The sequence below is a fragment of the Hyla sarda genome, chromosome 3 (genome assembly GCF_029499605.1).
Source record: "Hyla sarda isolate aHylSar1 chromosome 3, aHylSar1.hap1, whole genome shotgun sequence".
NCBI lineage: Eukaryota > Metazoa > Chordata > Amphibia > Anura > Hylidae > Hyla > Hyla sarda.
The window spans coordinates 429,322,535-429,343,590 of NC_079191.1; the positions used below are offsets into that span (position 1 = coordinate 429,322,535).

A 21,056-nucleotide genomic window follows, 5' to 3' on the forward strand; every position below is an offset into this window, starting at 1 on the left:
TATGATTGGCTAAGGCTGCACACCCCCCCACTCAGCACTCCAGACTGGAGATTCCTTTGGATAGGGGATAAAATGTTTTTTGCCCGGAATACCCCTTTAAGTCTTCAGTTTGGCTGAACATCTTGAATCCATAGGTTTCTCGGCTTTTTTAAAAACAAAACAAAACACATCCCATTAAGGTCCTCGGCAAAAATAGATCTGTCACATGTAAAAAGGAAACAGGACATGATGTTGGAAATGGAGTTTATACCATGAAGAACAAATAGGTCATTGAATGGGGCTGGGGGCAGTGAGTAAATTCTAACATCACGGCCACTAAAATCCATGGCTTGTGAACTCCGGCCAGCGGAAGACTCCATGGTGGCAGGCGAAGTGATGTAAGACTGAAGAGTGATTGGATGTGACAAGGTGGCTGCAATCCTCTCAGGACTTCATAAGGTTTCCTGACAGGATGAGATATGACAGCTGAGAAGCACAATGACATTAATGTATTGTGTTACCGCACCGAGCTCCCGCATGGTGCTCATGGTTGTTGGTGTCCTCTGACATACACAATCTACGTCTACATAGGATACATAGGCGAATTATGTCTCCTTTGATATATGTTTCCATGAGAACTGGGCCTGATCGTATGAGTCTGGCTACAAAATTGTGCCTTTTTTTTTTCCCACTGACGTTCCTTATTATATTCAATGCCCCCATTTATTATCCACCAGGGTCACAGATAAAAATGGTTCCCAAGAAGTAGTCACAACCAGGATCTGGTGCCTTAGGATGCTTACTGCCTCCTCATGTCTACAGCCTTGTGGATACAGGGTTATAGGATTGTACACTGCTCAAAAACATAAAGGGAACACCATGTAACTCCAAGTCAATGACACTTCTGTGAAATCCCACTGTCCACTCAGGAAGAACACTGATTGACAATCAATTTCACATGGAACAGACAACAGGTGGAAATTATAGGCAATTAGCAAGACACCCTCAATAAAGGAGTGGTTCTGCAGGTGGTGACCACAGACCACATCTCAGTTCCTATGCTTCCTGGCTGATGTTTTGTTTTGGTCACTTTTGAATGCTGGCGGTGCTTTCACCCTAGTGGTAGCATGAGACGGAGTCTACGACCCACACAAGTGGCTCAGGTAGTGCAGCTCATCCAGAATGGCACATCAATGCGAGCTGTGGAAAGAAGGTTTGCTGTGTCTGTCAGCGTAGTGTCCAGAGCATGGAGGCGCTACCAGGAGACAGGCCAGTACATCAGGAGACGTGGAGGAGGCCGTAGGAGGGCAACAACCCAGCAGCAGGACCGCTACCTCCGCCTTTATGCAGAAGGAGCAGGAGAAGCACTGCCAGAGCCCTGCAAAATGACCTCCAGCAGGCCACAAATGTGCATGTGTCCACCCAAATGGTCAGACACAGACTCCATCAGGGTGGTATGAGGGCCCGACATCCACAGGTGGGGGTTGTGCTTACAGCCCAACACCGTGCAGGACGTTTGGCATTTGCCAGAGAACACCAAGATTGGCAAATTCTCCACTGGCGCCCTGTGCTCTTCACAGATGAAAGCAGGTTCACACTGAGCACATGTGACAGATGTGACAGAGTCTGGAGACGCCGTGGAGAACGTTCTGCTGCCTGCAACATCCTCCAGCATGACCAGTTTGGTCAGTAACGGTGTGGGGTGACATTTCTTTGGGGGGCCGCACAGCCCTCCATGTGCTTGCCAGAGGTAGCCTGACTGCCATTAGGTACCGAGATTAGATCCTCAGACCCCTTGTTAGACCATATGCTGGTGCGGTTGGCCCTGGGTTCCTCCTAGTACAAGACAATGCCAGACCTCATGTGGCTGGAGTGTGTCAGCAGTTCCTGTAAGAGGAAGGCATTGATGCTATGGACTGGCCGCCCGTTCCCCAGACCTGAATCCGATTGAGCATCTGGGACGTCTCGCTCCATCCACCACAGACTGTCCAGGAGTTGGCGGATGCTTTAGTCCAGGTCTGAGAGGACATCCCTCAGGAGACCATCCTCCACCTCATCAGGAGCATGCCCAGGCGTTGTAGGGAGGTCATACTACTGAGCCTCATTGTGACTGGTTTTAAGCATATTACATCAAAGTTGGATCAGCCTGTAGTGGCTGGTGCGCCAAACGTGACGAGCAAGTAGTCATGGTTACAATATAAACATAGTTTACTATGTTTGTTTATACTATCACTTAATGCCGGGACAGGTGTCTATCACATCTATCACCCAGATTGTTATCTTGTTTATATTGTAACCATGAGTACTAGCTCGTCACGTTCAGCCCGGAACGTGATGTCACTATTGGGCGTCCCCTCATGCATTTAACTGACGCCTGTGAGAGGTCAAGTTCGACAGCAGAGGAAGGCTAGGGGCCGAAATGCGTCCTGTTTCTATAAGGACATGCAATAAACTACCACTTTGCTTGAAGTACTGGTGAGTGCTGGGACTCCTTTTCTACTATACTACCACCAGGATCAGCCACAGTACCCTCAATAGACCAGTCACCCTTCAGGGTCAATCCTGGTACCCTAAAAACTTAGCCACAGCACCGTCAGAGTGAACCATAGTGCTCCAAGAGTACCAAACGAGATTGTAACTCTTCAATGAAGTAAAAACTGTTCCTTTATTAATCTTCCTTAAAATGCATCAAGCAGGAACAGACAAGCACATGACGCAAGCAAAAATGAAAAATTATGCTTTTCAAGCTTTTACCAGCTCTTACTTATGGTTACAAACAATATAAATATATATATATATATATATATATATATATATATATATATATATTTATATATATATATAACGAAAAGGAGAGCAGCACATCCCTTAAACAAAGTGCACGGGTGCCACCCTCAGCATTCAACCCTCAACATTGTGTGAATAAAAGAACACTTTCTACACTTTAATCGAGTTGCTGCTGCCTATTTGCTGGTATATATCTATATATGTATGCTTATTAAAAGGTACTGTTGTGTGCCAGATGCCTCAATACAGCACATCCACATAATGCTTCCTTTTCGCAACACTCATTTTAAGAAATACTTTCTGGAAATATAATTTACAAAAATTTATTCCTGAAGTATCCTCTAGGGCTAAAAAATATTCCTGAAATATTGTAGTTTCACACTAGACACCGGGCCCTCCCAATAAGCTGTCATAACAAGGGAAAGGACGTGTCAACGTATTCTACATCTGCACCCTCATCACTGCCTCTTTGGATTAACCACCCTAGATAGTGGCCCCAAACTGGGTGATGGTTCTTCCCTATCTAATTACAAAGCAAAGGGATGAGAAAAGACAGAAAACACTCTGTCAACAAAACAGGGTCAGTAAAAGGGGGTCATCAGGAAGTCCAATTCAGCAAACCTAGGGAAAGTCTAAAGAAGGGCCAACGGTTGAAGTGCAATATGTTAGTAAAAATGGGTACTACGGATTTCAAAAAAGGGATCAGAATCACAGTAATATTCACAGAGAATAAAGAACAAGTGTGGGGTGCAGCAAAACCAATCACAGGCAACTGTGGCCACCAAAAGGCAAAACCAATCACAGGCAACTGTGGCCACCAAAAGGCAAAACCAATCACAGGCAACTGTGGCCATCAGATGGTAAAACCAATCACAGACAACTGTGGCCATCAGATGGTAAAACCAATCACAGGCAACTGTGGCCATCAGATGGTAAAACCAATCACAGACAACTGTGGCCATCAGACGGCAAAACCAAATCACAGGCAACTGTGGCCATCAGACGGCAAAACCAAATCACAGGCAACTGTGACCAGCAGACAGTAAAACCAATCACAGGCAACTGTGGCCAGCAGACGGCAAAACCAAATCACAGGCAACTGTGGCCATCAGATAGCAAAACCAATCACAGGCAACTGTGGCCAGCAGACAGTAAAACCAATCACAGGCAACTGTGGCCAGCAGACGGCAAAACCAAATCACAGGCAACTGTGGCCATCAGATAGCAAAACCAATCACAGGCAACTGTGGCCAGCAGACGGCAAAACCAACCACAGGCAACTGTGGCCAGCAGCCACATGTTTAAATCTGGTGCCATCAGACAGGTCCAGCCTAAAAGGCTAACCAGAGCAACACTGTTGGCGATGAGAGACTAAGGCCATCACTAGAGCACAGAAAGGTAAGTCTCTTAGGCCTCGTTGACAATATGATTTGTGCCTCCGAGACATGGATACGTTGGGAAACTAGTCAGCATAGTCAGCTAGTGTCTACATTCAGGTCATTTTCCGAGCGCATACACGTTTTGACTCAGACTGAAAAATGTGGTTTGCAGCAATTTTCTGTCCAAGACAAAACCCGAATACGTTGGGAAATTGACCCAAACGTAGCTACTAGCTGATTATGCTTGGACCATTGAAATGAATAGGACCCGTGCCTGTCTGAGCATGGATACGTCGGCATGTCATTACAGTTTCTCCACGTAGCGGTGCCTCGTAGCCTTACACTAATATTTCCTGCATTGCAGAGATGGGGGCAGGGTCAGCAGTCACCCCACCATAATAAATGGACAGAGTTTCAATAAAAGGTAACTCTATTACAAAAGTAGGTGCAGATAATACAGGACCCAACACTGACAATAGGTCACGGAGACATCTCCCTCCTCCCCCACAACACACGTCACAGAGCATGCCCATAACGTTCTCCTGTGGAAACCAATAGACAGGTTTATTGACCTGTTGCCTGCTGTAAAGCATATCATTTTGTCAGATTTTGTTGCTGAATCAGCTTACGCAAATATGGCACCGTCCCCGTTCCCCTCCCCCCATGAGCTTAAAAAAAAGTATATATAACTTAAAAATAACAGTTTAAAAAAGAAATCAGTAAAGATTTTTTTCATTTAAAATAAAGATTAAATGATACATTTCCTGAAAAGCAAATGAAGCAAAGGAGACCAATCATAACTACCAACATATTGACATTTAATGCAAAAAGACAAAAATTTTTTTTTTAAACTTTATTTAAACAAATGCTCTTCCAGACCCAGGACCCCCCCCCCCCCAGACCCACATCCTTGCATGCATATAATGACGGAGCACACGGCAGAGATTCTTCAAGTAGAATTATATAGAGATGGGCCGCATCACCCTGTACGTGTCCCGCTACAGCCCTTTATACGCCTGCCATGGAGTATATACCTGCCATGGACATACAGACTGTTTGGCTATGTTCACACGGCAGATTTTTTCCGCAGACAGCCGATGCCAGGCACCAGGACTATCCCTTTACGGCGGATTCCGCAGAATTTTTCCAGAGGATTCTGCTCAGAAATTCTGCTGTGTGAACGAGGCCGTAGGCAGACGGAGCAAAAAAAAAATAAAAAATCAATCAATTCTGCAGATTTTTACATGAAGTTGACCGTGTCCACCTGGGCAGCTACAAAATGAGGCAGCATTGCAAAAAGTCTTCATTAAGAAGAACCATGAAGCCGCGGCCGACTCACCTCCTCCATGTAATCCTATGGGAGAGGCGGGGATGTAGCGTTCATGTCTCCCCGCTTCTCCCATAGAGCTGTATTGTGGGGGGCATGTCCGGTGTGCTCAGTGAGCTGGACAATACGCGCATAAGCCGGCGCACAGCGCGGCAATGCCGGGGTCCCGTTCGGGCGATCGTAGGGGTCCCAACAGTCTGACCCCCCGGCACGATCAGACACTTATCCCCCATCCTGCGGATAGGAGACAAGTTTATTTCACTGCAGTTGCCCTTTAAAAAGAAAAGAGATGGTTCTACTTGGTGTTAATAAAAGTCTGAGAAAAGGACTAAATTAACAGGTGTCTTCTAGTTAAAGGGGTACTCCAATGGCCAGTGTCACAGCTGCAATCTGAACATTTAGCGCGTACTGCGGGGGTCAGTCACGCCCCCTCATGACGTCAGGCCACGCCCCTCAATGCAAGTCTATGGGAGGGGGCGTGGCACCCCCCTCCCATAGACTTGCATTGAGGGGGCATGGCCTGATATCACAAGGGGAGCATGGCCGACCCCCGCAGTGTGAGCACAGCGTTCGGAACACTGGCAAGTGGAGTACCCCTTTAAGTGTTATGCATGAAGAAGCAATATAATCTTTGACGTATATCTGGTGTATAAAGGATGGATAACTTCTCCTAATATACAGCATTATGCTCAGAGCATTCTGGATTACCCAGCTTTCCTGTGTATTCTCTAATGCTAATGACTGGTCAGTCACACCTCAAACCTTAAAGGAGAACTGTAGTGCAATATAGGATAGGGGATAAATTAGAGGATAGAGGATAGGGAATAAGTTATAGACTGTGGGGGTCCGACCGCCGCCCCCCCCCCCCCCGATCTTCTGTATGGCTGTACAGGAGATTGTGGGGGGCCCAGTGGTCACACACCCCGAAATCTATCACTTATCCCCTATCCTTCGGAAAGAGGATAAGTAATACAGTGACCCCCCCCGACCTACGATGGCCCCGACATACGATCATTTCAGCATACGATGGTCTCTCAGAGGCAGCATCAACATCCGATGCTTTTGTATGTCGGGGCCATAGCATAAAAGGCTATCCGGCAGCGCAGCTGCCACTGGATAGCCGTTTACGATGCCCCGTGTGGTCCGCTGACGATCACTTACCTGTCCTCGGGGCTCCCGCGCGTCCTCTTCGGGATCCCCTGCATCGTCGGCGCTCGCCATCGTCATCATCACGTCGTTGCGCCCGCCGTCCCGTCATCCAATAGGAGCGGCGTGCGTAGTGACGTGATGGCAGCGACGGAGCGCGCGGATGCCGGTGAAGCAGAGGCCTTGCCGAAGCGTCGGGGACACCCCGGGGACTCGGTCACAACGATGGAAGGCGACATCCAGGGCAGCGGTGACGAGAAGTGACGGTCCGGAGCGGCGGGAACAGGTGAGTACAACTCCCTATACCAGTTGGCTTCAACCTGCGGACCTCCAGATGTTGCAAAACTACAACTCCCAGCATGCCCGGACAGCCGTTGGCTGTCCGGGCATGCTGGGAGTTGTAGTTTTGCAACATCTGGAGGTTCACTGGTTGTAGACCACTGTCCTATACTTTACATTGCACGGATCCCTCAACATACGATGGTTTCAACAAACGATGGTCCATTTGGAACGGATTACCATCGTATGTTGAGGGACCACTGTATTGCACTACAGTTCTCTTTTAATTTGGACCCATATGGGTGACCCGTAAATGGATGATTTCCATATCAAGTTCAACCTAGAACCCTACTGCGTTGATTTAGAGGAAAGCAACAAAAAAAAAACCCCATGAGGCTGATGCCAATTGCCCCATGACAGAGGAAAAACTCCTTCCCGACCCCAATATGTACGTTGGATGCGACTACCTGAACAAAGATAAACAGTGTAAATTCGGCGAGTTGTCTGTGCGCCTACAGACAGCATTAGAACAGTTACCTCTCAGTATAAACCAACACTAATTGATATACAAAATACAAATTCCCAACCCGACGTGGCCGAATTTGCATTCCGAGTGCACAGCACATAGTTAATGATAATTCTGCTTCAAGCCGCGAGATGACTTAACTGAACACATGCGAGGCTTAAAAAATGGAAAGAATAATCCGTAATTACTTGTGGCAGGTATGACCGAGCCGGCGCTTCTCAGAAGAAATTACCTGTCCATTAGGAATCTCCGCGTAGCGACGTCTGAAGCTTAGAATACGAAGCGGGGCTGATGATCGGCATAAAGATGTAAACAAATTCACCCATTAGCATAGTCCCCAATCAATGTGACAGCGACGTCAGCATAAAAAAATGGGGAGTACATTATTGCAATAGAGAAGAAGCAAGTTCAAGATGTCAGGTTACTGCATGATAGCCGCCATTTTGTAGACCACATCTCCGAGGTGACCTGTTCTCCCGTCGTCCATGATCTTGGCAACAAAAAGTCTATAGTTCCATGATCAATGTTAGGAATGGATCGACGATTCCTCAACGTCCTGGTAACTGGCGTAGCCAAACATATAGACGCCCCCTTCTCAGATGTCCAGGACGACCATACTGGTCCACCAGAGTCCATTCCCATACGGTAATGTCGGTGGACATCTTCTCTAAACCAGGCAAGTTCTTAATATTTTTCCAAACTCCCAGCCTCTTCCTCCTTTAGGAACTCATTAAAGAGTATATCATACTGGAGAAAACAGAGAAGACGCGGTTAGTCATCTCACAAGAGAGGCGCCGTCAACCTATATTACGGTAGTAGAAGACTAGTGGTCACATATCATCGGCAGTCAAGATAATGTTGTCATTAACAGACTAAGGTTCTGTTTCCATTTTCCATCCAATAATGTTTTCTAAATGAAAAAATAAAATGGGGGTCATATTCAGAACTCTTCGCGTAAAAATGTTTGCGTTACGTGCCAAGAAGAGTTCTGAATATAACCCCCATTTTTTGGGTCATTTAGAAAAAAAAAGTTTCCATCAGATATTCAAAGTGTTTTACATGAGAATGATCCAAGGTTTACACTAGTCGCGCCAGTTTTCCAAAAGTGGGCGTGGTTACATAAAAAATTTCACACCAGCTCTTGGCTAGTGGCGAATTCACAAAAATGGGTGTCATTTATTTATTTTTTTCTTGAGTTTTGTTATTTTAATCAGTTATTGAAAGAAATATAAATATTAAAGTGTACATGTCGTCAACAAAAACTTTTACATAATGTAGATAATACCATTCTATGTATATTTCTAATTTACATTGGTTAAAAAATATGTATGTTTTTGTCCCTGCAGCTATTGTCTGTGTGTCTCAGTGAGGAGTCCAAATACAGGAAGTGAGGGTGGACAAGCGGGGCCCTGTACACCGAGGACAAGCAGGGCTCCACACTGAGGACAAGCAGGGCTCTGTACACTGAGGACAAGCAGGGCTCTGTACACCGAGGACAAGCAGGGCTCTGTACACTGAGGACAAGCAGGGCTCTGTACACTGAGGACAAGCAGGGCTCTGTACACTGAGGACAAGCAGGGCTCTGTACACTGAGGACAAGCAGGGCTCTGTACACTGAGGACAAGCAGGGCTCTGTACACTGAGGACAAGCAGGGCTCTGTACACTGAGGTCAAGCAGGGCTCTGTACACTGAGGACAAGCAGGGCTCTGTGCACTGAGGACAAGCAGGGCCCTTTACACTGAGGACAAGCAGGGCTCTGTACACTGAGGACAAGCAGGGCTCTGTACACTGAGGACAAGCGGGGCTCTGTACACTGAGGACAAGCAGGGCTCTGTACACTGAGGACAAGCGGGGCCCTGTACACCGAGGACAAGCAGGGCTCTGTACACCGAGAACAAGCAGGGCTCTGTACACCGAGAACAAGCAGGGCTCTGTACACCGAGGACAAGCAGGGCTCTGTACACTGAGAACAAGCAGGGCTCTGTACACTGAGGACAAGCAGGGCTCTGTACACTAAGGACAAGAGGGGCTCTGTACACTGAGCACAAGCAGGTCTCTGTACACTGAGGACAAGCAGGGCTCTGTACACTGAGGACAAGCAGGGCCCTGTAAACTGAGGACAAGCAGGGCTCTGTACACTGAGGACAAGCAGGGCTCTGTACACTGAGGACAAGCGGGGCTCTGTACACTAAGGACAAGCAGTACTCTGAACACTGAGGACAAGCAGGGCTCTGTACACTGAGGACAAGCAGGGCCCTGTACACTGAGGACAAGCAGGGCCCTGTACACTGAGGACAAGCAGGGCCCTGTACACTGAGGACAAGCGGGGCTCTGTACACTGAGGACAAGCAGGGCTCTGTACACTGAGGACAAGCAGGGCTCTGTACACTGAGGACAAGCAGGGCTCTGTACACTAAGGACAAGCGGGGCTCTGTACACTAAGGACAAGCGGGGCTCTGTACGCTGAGGACAAGCAGGGCTCTGTACACTGAGGACAAGCGGGGCTCTGTACACTGAGGACAAGCAGGGCTCTGTACACTGAGGACAAGCAGGGCTCTGTACACCGAGGACAAGCAGGGCTCTGTGCACTGAGGACAAGCAGGGCTCTGTACACCGAGGACAAGCAGGGCTCTGTACACTGAGGACAAGCAGGGCTCTGTACACTGAGGACAAGCGGGGCTCTGTACACTGAGGACAAGCGGGGCTCTGTACACTGAGGACAAGCAGGGCTCTGTGCACTGAGGACAAGCAGGGCTCTGTGCAGTGAGGCTCTATGACAAGCTCCCGCCTCACACATGAGGATGATTGACAAGCCAGGAGTCTGCACAGAGCCCTGCTTGTCTTGCCCTCATTTCCTGTATTTGGACTCCTCATAGAGACACACAGGCAATAGATGTAGGAACAGCATTTTTTCACCCAAAAATACACACATTTTTTAACCAATATATTATAATAAAAAGTTTTTGTTGACGACAGGTACACTTTAATTGTTGGCAAATGTTAATACATTTTTTTTTAATTATTTTCTTTATGGTCACTGCACCTGCACTCGCATTTAACTCCTGTTTTATTCATACAGTTATCGCTTGTATGGGCGCTGGTAATCATGGAATACTGCGCGAGATGCTTCGGCTAAATTTTCCGAGATATACAACTTGGCGGCATAATCTTTTAGCACAAATAAAACTCTATATGGCGTCAGAAAAAAAAAATGGGATGCCAAATTCGGCAATTTTGGCATAAAAAAAAAAACTAACAAAAAAACAAAAAGTGGCATGAAAATTTACTCTTACATATTTGCATATTTTCAAAGCGGCCCAGGAGACCTTTGAAAATCTGAGGAGGAAAAAAAAATTTGAGTAGTTTTTAAATATCTGCCAATTTTTTTTTCTATTTATGTAAATAACTGAATGGTTGTCACGGCCCCACGGTATGTCACGGTTGTAAGACGTATACCGTATTTTTCGCCCTATAGGATGCTCCGGCATATAAGACGCACCCAATTTTACATGAGAAAAATCTAGAATACAATGTAAAGTATAGGTCACAGTGATCTTCAACCAGCGGACCTCCAGATGGTGCAAAACTACAACTCCCAGCATGCCCGGACAGCCGTTGGCTGTCCGGGCATGCCGGGAGTTGTAGTTTTGCAACATCTGGAGGTCCGCAGGTTGAAGACCACTGGTATAGGAGATAATACTGACGTGTCCCCACCGCTCCGGACCCGTCACCGCTGCCCTGGATGTCCCCTCCATCGTTGTCCCCGGGGTGTCTCCGTCGCTCCGGAACATCTCCTCACTCTCCGTCGCCGCCATCATGTCGCTACGCGCGCCGCTCCTATTGGATGACGGGGCGGCGTGCGCGACGACGTGATGACGACGAAGGAGAGCGCCGGCCATGCAGGGGATCCTGGCACGGAGCAGACACCGAGGAGGCAAGTAAGGTCCCTCCCGGTGCAGCCGGGTTAGTGTCACTTTCGCTTCAGACGCGCCGGTCAGCTTTGATCGCCGCGTCTGAAGGGTTAATACAGGACATCACCGCGATCGGTGATGTCCTGTATTAGCCGCGGGTCCCGGCCGTTGATGGCCGCAGAGACCGCCTCGATAGGTGTGTATTCGCCGTATAAGACGCACCAACTTTCCCCCCCCCCCAGTTTTGGGGAAGAAAAAGTGCGTCTTATACGGCGAAAAATACGGTATTTCACAGGAACTTACCAGTATAGATAATAGAAGAAGGAGAGGAGGTAGAATGCTAGTTTACACCAGGCTTCTTTCTGACAATAACTCAAGGTGCTGGCGTTCATTACTACAGGTGGGTCATACGCCAACTCGGAGCTGTCTGCCGGGCAGTGGAAGTACCTGGTGACAGATAAAGATGACGGGTCAACAATGGCGCATAGACCACACATGCACAGTACATGTCAGTATGACTGCAATATAATGATGTTTGGTTGTGTATTGTTTGTAGTCCCTGGTAGAGATGAGCGGACTTACAGTAAATTCGATTCGTCACGAACTTCTCGGCTCCGCAGTTGATGACTTTTCCTGCATAAATGAGTTCAGCTTTCCGGTGCTCCGGTGGGCAGGAAAAGGTGGATACAGTCCTAGGAGACTCTTTCCTAGGTCTGTATCCACCTTTTCCAGCAAACCGGAGCACCGGAAAGCTGAACTAATTTATGCAGCAAAAGTCATCAACTGCCGAGCCGAGAAGTTCGTGACGAATCGAATTTACTGTAAGTTCGCTCATCTCTAGTCCCTGGACCTGTCCTTGCCAACTCCACTACTCTCTCTGTACCTTGACCTATGTAAGTCCCTTGAGGATGTAGTGTGACTTAGGTCTTGCTTGATAAAGGCTACTGTTGCCGAAACGTTGCATTTGTAAAGGGGACAATAAAACTTCAAGGGTTACTCCACTGGTAGACATTTTTTTTTTTAGCAACTGGTGCCAGAAAGTTAAACAGATTTGTAAATTACTTCTATAAAAAAAATCTTAATCCTTCCAGTACTTATCAGCTGCTGTACAATACAGAGGAAGTTCTTTTCTCTTTGAATTTCATTTCTCTCTGATCATAGTGCTCTCTGCTGACACCTCTGTCCATTTTAGGAACTGTCCAGAGTAGGAGCAAATTCCCATAGCAAACCTATCCTACTCTGGACAGTTCCTGACATGGACAGAGGTGTCAGCAGGAAGGACTGTGGTCAGTAAAAAAATCTTAATCCTTCCAGTACTTACCAGCTGCTGTATAATACAGAGGAAGTTATTTTCTTTCTGAATTTCCTTTCTGTCTGACCACAGTGCTCTCTGCTGACACCTCTGTCCATTTTAGGAACTGTCCAGAGTAGGAGCAAATTCCCATAGCAAACCTCTCCTGCTCTGGACAGTTCCTGACATGGACAGAGGTGTCAGCAGAAAGCACTGTGGTCAGTAAAAAAATCTTAATCCTTCCAGTACTTATCAGATGCTGTATGCTCCACAGGAAGTTATTTTCTTTTTGAATTTCCTTTCTGTCTGACCATAACCAGGACCAGATGCTAATGTCGTCCAGTTCTCCTGTGCAATGAAGTCCTTGAATTTTCTCTCTCTCTTCCATGATAACCTGTGACTATCCTGTCAGCGGGACTGGCTAGGCAGACTATGCAGCTTATGCAGACACGAATTCTACTAACTTTCAAGTCCCTGGCTAAGGCTGCATTCACACCACGTTTTAGCAATACAGTTCCCATATAAGTTATCAATTGAAAACCGTACGGAACCGTATTGAAAACCGTACGCATTGACTCTCCATAGAAAACCCTATGTCAAACGATGCATCCGGTTGTGTACGTTTTGTGTCTTGTCCGGTTTTGTCCATTTTTTTCCCCCTACCAAAAACTGTAGCCTACCACGTTTTTTTGTCCGGGTGAGAAACTGTATTAAAACCGTATATATGGTTTCTTTAAAGGGGTACTCCACTGGAAAACAATATTTTTAATCAACTGGTGCCAGAGAGTTAAACAGATTTGTAAATTACTTCTATTTAAAAATCTTAATCCTTCCAGTACTTTTCAGCTGCAGTATGCTCCACAGGAAGTTCTTTTCTTTTTGAATTTCCTTTCTGACCACAGTGCTCTCTGCTGACAGCTCTGTCCAGTTTAGGAACTGTCCAGAGCAGGAGAGGTTTGCTATGGGGATTTGCTCCTACTCTGGACAGAGGTGTCAGCAGAGAGCACTGTGGTCAGACAGAAAATAAATTCAAAAAGAAAAGAACTTTCTCTGGAGCATACAGCAGCTGAGAAGTACTGGAAGGATTAAGATTTTCAAATAGAAGTAACTTACAAATTTGTTTCACTTTCTGGCATCAGTTAATAAAAAAAAAAAAAAAATTTTTTCCAGTGGAGTACCCCTTTAAGGCCTATGTCAGTATTTCCATACCAGGGGGCTTCTAGCTGCTGCAAAACTACCCCAGTATTCTCCAACCTGTGTTGTAGCTTCACACCAGCTAAAGTTTCAATCTCAAGAAAGGTTATATGAAAGCGGCACTCACCGGGTCTTGCTGGTTAAAACCTTGAATGTGAAAGGGGTTATCCATGAAAAAACTTTTTTTTTTTTAATATATATATATATATATATATATATCAACTGGCTCCAGAAAGTAAAACAGATTTGTAAATTACTTCTATTAAAAAATCCTTTCAGTACTGATCAGCTGCTGAAGTTGAGTTGTTCTTTTCTGTCTAAGTGCTCTCTAATGACACGTGTCTCGGGAACTGCCCAGTATAGAAGAAAATCCCCATAGCAAACCTCTTCTACGCTGTGCAGTTCCCGAGACGAGCAGAGATGTCAGCAGAGAGCACTGTTGCCAGATAGAAAACAACAACTCAACTTCAGCAGCTGATAATTATTGAAAGGATTAAGATTTTTTAATAGAAGTAATTTACAAATCTGTTTAACTTTCTGGAGCCAGTTGATATAAAAAAAAAAAAAAAGTTTTTCCTGGAATACCCCTTTAATTCATATTAAAATCAATTTCATAGCAGCAAGGTGGGAAGAGAAACAGACAGGCGGGGACGGCGGTAGCTACTTCGCACGCGTCATGCGCTTCATGTGGCTCGTCCCAGGATTCCGAGGGGTGGATGAAATACCCTCCTTCTCAGGCGAATCCAGCTAAGTAATAAGGAAAAACTGGAATGGAATAGTTACTGAAAGTGATAGATGAAGCTACAGAATACATGTAATATATCAAAAAGAGAGGACAAATACATAAAGAAAATGCATTAAAGGGGTTATCCAGGAAAAAACTTTTTTTTTATATATATATATCAACTGGCTCCAGAAAGTTAAACAGATTTGTAAATTACTTCTATTAAAAAATCTTAATCCTTTCAGTACTTATCAGCTGCTGTATAATACAGAGGAAGTTCTTTTCTCTTTGAATTTCATTTCTGTCTGATCACAGTGCTCTCTGCTGACACCTCTGTCCATTTTAGGAACTGTCCAGAGTAGGAGCAAATTCCCATAGGAAACCTCTCCTGCTCTGGACAGTTCCTGACATGGACAGAGGTGCCAGCAGAAAGTACTGTGGTCAGTAAAAAATCTGATGAAGTTGAGTTGTTCTTTTCTGTCTAAGTGCTCTCTGATGATACCTGTCTCGGGAACCGCCCAGTTTAGAAGAGGTTTGCTATGGGGATTTACTTCTAAACTGGGCGGTTCTCGAGACACGTGTCATCAGAGAGCACTTAGACAGAAAAGAACAACCTCAACTTCAGAAGCTCATAAGTACTGAAAGGATTAAGATTTTTTTTCTTTCTGGAACCAGTTGATATATATATATATATATATATATATATATATATATAAAAAGTTTTTTCCTGGATAAACCCTTTAAAATACAAATAGGTGAGTAAGTGTGGATTATGTCGATATCAATGTAGTTAATCTGATAAAAACACCAAGGTCATTCTTGTCATTCATCCCTTTCGTCATGTTTTGTATGCTGACTTAAAGGGATACTCCACTGACCCAACGTCCAGAACGTTTTATTCCGAACGCTAGGTGCGGGCTGCGGGGGTCGTGACATCACGGCCACGCCCCTCGTGATGTCACGCAACGCCCCCTCAGTGCAAGTCTATGGGAGGGGGCGTGGCGACTGCCACGCCCCCTCCCATAGACTTGCACTGAGGGGGCGTTGCGTGACATCATGAGGGGCATGGCCGTGAAGTCACGACGCCCGAACCCAGCGTTCGGAACAAAAGGTTCTGGACACTGGGGCAGTGGAGTATCCCTTTAAAGACTGTCTTACATTTATACTGGGAGCCAGAGCACGGGGATCCATTGTATTCAATATGGAGATAGATGAAATCCAGGAGGCTAGTCAACTTTTCTGGTCTATTCATTCATTAAAATCATACAGCAACTCCAAACGAGTTCCTAGGGATCTACGGGTATTCAAGGAAGCATCACAATTCGTAGACGACACCGTCTTTGTCGCCAAACGGAACAGATTACACCAAGAACACTCATTAACATTTAATGTTATACGTGTTAAAAAGAAATGAAATAGAATAAGAAAAAACTCTTATAGAACTGGAGAAATGAAGAAGTGAATTAAATACACGGTTAACGTAACAGCAATATGGCAACTTTTTGAAAAAATTGGAAAAAAAATCTGTAATCACTCAAGCCGAATGAAAAGAAAGAAAAAAAGATAAATTTATTTGTGATAAACAAGATTATGACATTGACCGGGTATTTACTTGGAACAAACAAATACAATGTCAAAAAAAGAAAAAACCAAGGAAGAAAAAAAAACAAAAAGACTACTGGACATCAGATTCAGAATCAAACATGACTAGGGGATCGTATAGATCCGCAGGCCTACTACCCCACCGTCCCCTTAAAGAAGACACAACTCCAATATTGTGGTAGTAAAGGCCACAGCGGACCATTTTATTAACCTTTTTAACCAACAAAATATATAAATTTTCATATATAAATATAAATATCATACAAAACACAGGGGTAATAACATAACCCCTAATAATCATTTAAAGTGCAACAAACATTTTAACCCCTGAGATAAACCAACCCCCAGCAGAAGGGGGGACCTGAAGGCAACCAACTCCTATTCCCCTCCTACTTAGCCCTTAGTCACCTCACCCCCTGACCCAAGGGCCCCACCTTCGGAGGATATCTACTGCCACGACTAGCTGAGTTCCATCCCAGCTCCACCAGGGCCGGTATAACCGGGCCACTGCCACCGTTTTCCCAGCCATGCCTCCATGTCCCCTCTTTCCATTCCAGCCACGGCGGCCGGGTGTGAAACCTTACACCCGACCGCCCCTCCACAAAGCCACGGCTCGCTCCACCACCACTCGAATGTCCAAAGCCCACATGTCAGAACCTATCCCATTAAGGTGAATCCCATCACCATCCATCAAGTCGACCGAGGGAACCTCCAGGTCGATATGCCTGACCACCAATCCACCATTAGCTGCAACAAATTTTCCCACAGCCTTATTGACACGGGCACTATCCCTATCGACACAGCGCACTGACCTCGCCTGTCGCCACCGCAGCCTGGCCACGATGTCGGACCAAACTACAACGAGTCGAGGGAAAAGCGACCACAGCCGCAACAAGTCCATCTTCACATCCCTAATCAAAGACCGAGATGTACGCACAGCCAGGTCGTTTACCCCCGCGTGCACAACAAGCACATCTGGGGGACGATCCATCTCCACAAAAGATTACACAAACAGGAGGAGCTCTGGCCACAGAAACCCACCCCGCCCCAACCAGCGCACCTGAGCAACAGCCCTGGGGAAACCCAGCTGCCAACCGTCCGGCCTCACTGCAGCCCTCACGCTACCCCTCCGCACGTAAAAGTGACCCACAATCCAAATTAAGCAAGGACCAGCATCTGTAAGACACAAAAGAAAAAATAAACAGACCACAACCAAAACAAGCACCCCCACAACACATACAGTATATGAGGCCGGACATACACCTGGAACCGCCCAGACTCCCACCGGCCAATACGCTTGATCACCTCAGCCCCCAGCCCCACCGGGCAGCCTCGGTGACCGCCCCTATCCGGAACGAATGGGAGCTAAATTCCCCCACATCCTGACCGGCCAAAATCACACAACGTCGAAAAACCTGACTGAACTGATAACGAGACAAGAACTCACCAGTCACATGCTGCAGCAACGGACCACCAACCCCCGGCCGCAAAAGCCCTGAAACACCTCACCGGACACATAGCAGACTCCCCATGCTCCGCCAAACGAACCAAAAAACCCCTACCCAACTGGTCCGTCTTTGACCTGCGCACAAAACATTCCAAGACCGAATCCACCACACTCACCTCTGTCCACTGCAAACTCCCCGACACCTTCCGACTAGGTGATACCAATTCCGAAACCCTAAAAGCACCAAAAAACGCGAGCGAAAACGCCAGACGAAACAGCACCACTTCGTAAGCAGACACACACACCTCATCCAACAACAACCCCAACCGTTCCAACAATGCAAAAGAGACAGGCCTACGCGTATCACGCGCTGCAGCCCCCCTCCGGAAACCCTTCGCTGCCTGCTGAACCAAAAAACGACTTCGTCTCGTCAGCCAACCCCCGAACTTTAAACCAAAATGCCAACGCCGTCAAACGCTGATTCAAACCAGAAGGAGACACCCGCTCACCAAAACACCACCCCACATAAAACAGCACTAACGCCTCCCATCCACCAGAACCATCCATCCCACCAACATCAGATAGCAAAGCCTCCCACTCACGCCACAACCTAGTAAACCCTGACCAGGTGGACTCCCTCACTGACCGCCGGACCAACGCAAAGGCATCCCTCAGACCAACTTCCATAGCCAATCCGGGCACTGCAGACCGTGCTCTTCCGCCGCCGGAGCCAACTCCCAGAACCGCTCCCACTGAAAGCGAGAAAGAGAATCAGCTATAGTATTCTTCACACCCGGTACATGGCGAGCAATAAAACACAAATTCAACTCAAGCCCCCGCAGCACCAGCCGGCGCAGCAGGCGCACTACAGGCGGAGAAGACGCGGTTTGCACGTTCACCGCCTGAACCACCCCCAAATTATCACACCAAAAACAAATCTTACGGTTCCTAAGCCGAGCACCCCAAATCTCCACAGCCACAAGGATTGGGAACAACTCAAGCAACGCAAGGTTGCGCACCAGACCAGCCTCCCTCCACTCCCGAGGTCACGTCCCGGCACACCACTGCCCCTGGAAAAAAGCCCCAAACCCACAATTACCAGAAGCATCTGTAAACAACTCCAGTGCTTCGCTGGACACCAACTCATCCATAACCAACGACCTCCCATTGTAAGTCCCTAGAAATTCCTGCCATATCAATAAATCCGCCCGCACATCTGCCGACAACCGAACATAGTGTTGCGGCCGCCTCATCCCCGCCGTGGCAGCCGCCAACCTCCTACAAAACACACGCCCCATGGGCATAATCCTGCAGGCAAAGTTCAAACGTCCCAACAACGACTGCAAATCCCGCAACTGCAACTTCCGTACCCGGACCGCTCCCGACACCGCCTCCTGCAACTCCCTCAATTTATCCACCGGCAGCATGCACTCCATTGCCACAGTATCTATCACTATCCCCAAAAACTTAATTTCTGTAGCCGGGCCCTCAGTCTTGTCAGGGGCTAACGGGACCCCAAACCTCTGGGACACACGTTCCATAGTCTTCAGCAAAATACCACACAAAGCCCACCCCCCCGGCCCCAGAAACAAAAAGTCATCCAAATAGTGAAGAACTGAACCAACCTGCGCTTCCGACCGCACCACCCATTCTAAAAACGTGCTAAAACACTCAAAATATGCACAAGAAATATAGCACCCCATCGGGAGGCACATATCAACAAAAAAAACAGCCCTACCAACAACAACACAACAAGTGGAAGCTGTCCGGGTGCACGGGGAGCAACTGGAACGCAGCTTCAATATCAGTTTTGGCCAACAGAGCCCCTTGCCCAAACCCCCGCACCCACGTCAAGGCCTCATCAAAAGAGGTGTAAGACACCGCACAAAGGTCGGGGTCGATGCCGTCATTCACCGACGATCCCTACGGATGAGAGAGGTGGTGGATGAGACGGAACTTGTTCTTCTCCTTCTTGGCACCAGTCCCAGAGGAGATAAGCATAAATTTGGCAACGGCAAAGACTCAAACGGACCCGCCATACGGTCCAGCACCACCTCTTTACCAAGCTTCTCAGCCACCACGTCCGGGTGAGCCAAAGCCGTGGACAAATTACGCACCCCACCAGATCGTCCCACTGACTCACAAAGAATCCGAAAGCCACACTCAAACCCCTCCTTCAGCAACGCAGCCGCGCGCCTATCTGGGTACCGGGCGAGGAACGGCAGCATCTCTGCCACCCTCACCGGCGTCGCCCCTCTTCGAGTCAACCTCTCCACCCCCTCTACCCTTGCCCTGCTTGAAGCCCCGCGACAAACCGTGCGCGCCGCCACAACCTGAGCATTCGTGCTTGAAGCAGCAGTCCGCCCCAAAGCGACACTGCCCTTCATTGTATAGCCAACAACATCCCTTACCACCCCCAGCCGACCGGCCGGCCCCTGAGCCCGAGCCGCCGGCCCCCTCCCGAAAGGACTACTTCCCAGTCTCAGTCTTAGGGCCTGACATGAGGCGCATCCAAAGGCTGATATCCTTATGGTCCCAGCCTTCCTCTGGCGGAATTGTTCGTTGTACCGGAGCCAAGCGTTACTGCCGTAGACCCTATACGCTTCCCCTATCGAATCTAGGTAGCAATTCTCGGGCGCCTTCTCCCCCACCATGCTCGGAAAGATGGCAAACGCCTGAAGCCAATTAGCGAAAGTGCGAGGTATCAGCCGATACCACAGCCTCTCTTCCTCCTCCTTCTTACACTCATCAGGCTTTACCCTATCTAAGTTAAACTTCTCCAAAGGGAGCAGGGAAAAATTTTCCACATTCTTCCCTTTCCAAATACGCTCCCTCACCTCCGCCTTTAAATGTGCCCCTAACGGACCCTCAAAACAGACATAGACCTCACACTAAGCCGAGTCCGCTAAACGCACACTATCCACAGCTTTATCAGACGCCACCACCGGCGCCTGCCCACCCGACCCAACCACAGGAGCGAAAACCGCCGCCCCTGGAGCCACCCCCTCAGACGCTGACCCTACACTCGGGACCACCCCAACCGACCCCGACACTATACCAGGCGCCACAGCGGCCCCCACATGTTCAACAACCACCGCCCCACTAGCACCAGACCCCGCGCCCTTGCAACAATGACCTCCCGCAACAAATCATACAGTCCCTCCCCCACCCCCGCCCCATCACCCCTGGAGCTGGTGGTGCACTCAACCAACCTCTCTGGGGCAGACTGCCCAGCGGCTGTTGCTCCAGACGATCCCGGACGATCCCTCCTTGAGCCCTCGTTCCCTCTAGACAGCAAGACACTCGCAACCCGATTGGCCAGGGTCGCGGCTCCATGTCCCTCTTTGTCATTGGCCACAGGGGAAGGGTCCATCCCCCCCCCCCCTGGCGTTGTCCCTCTGCTCCACACTTGCAGTACCCCCAACCCTCGTGCAGCTCCAAGATCTCACCTTCTTCCTCTTCG

General features: G+C 47.9%; 1 protein-coding gene across 2 annotated transcripts in view; it reads right to left on the reverse strand.

Annotated features, from left to right (window-relative positions):
* Nucleotides 1–7,132: 7,132 nt before the first annotated feature.
* Nucleotides 7,133–21,056, reverse strand: part of CNIH3 (cornichon family AMPA receptor auxiliary protein 3) — a 134,753-nt gene continuing 120,829 nt past the window's right edge. For both annotated transcript variants that reach the window (XM_056568459.1, XM_056568458.1), the window contains 2 exons: nucleotides 11,639–11,782; nucleotides 7,133–8,170 (listed from right to left, as the gene is read on the reverse strand). In XM_056568459.1, coding sequence (XP_056424434.1) covers nucleotides 8,143–8,170; nucleotides 11,639–11,782 — 172 coding nt within the window. In that variant the 3' untranslated portion in view covers nucleotides 7,133–8,142. The remainder of the gene's footprint in view (nucleotides 8,171–11,638; nucleotides 11,783–21,056) is intronic.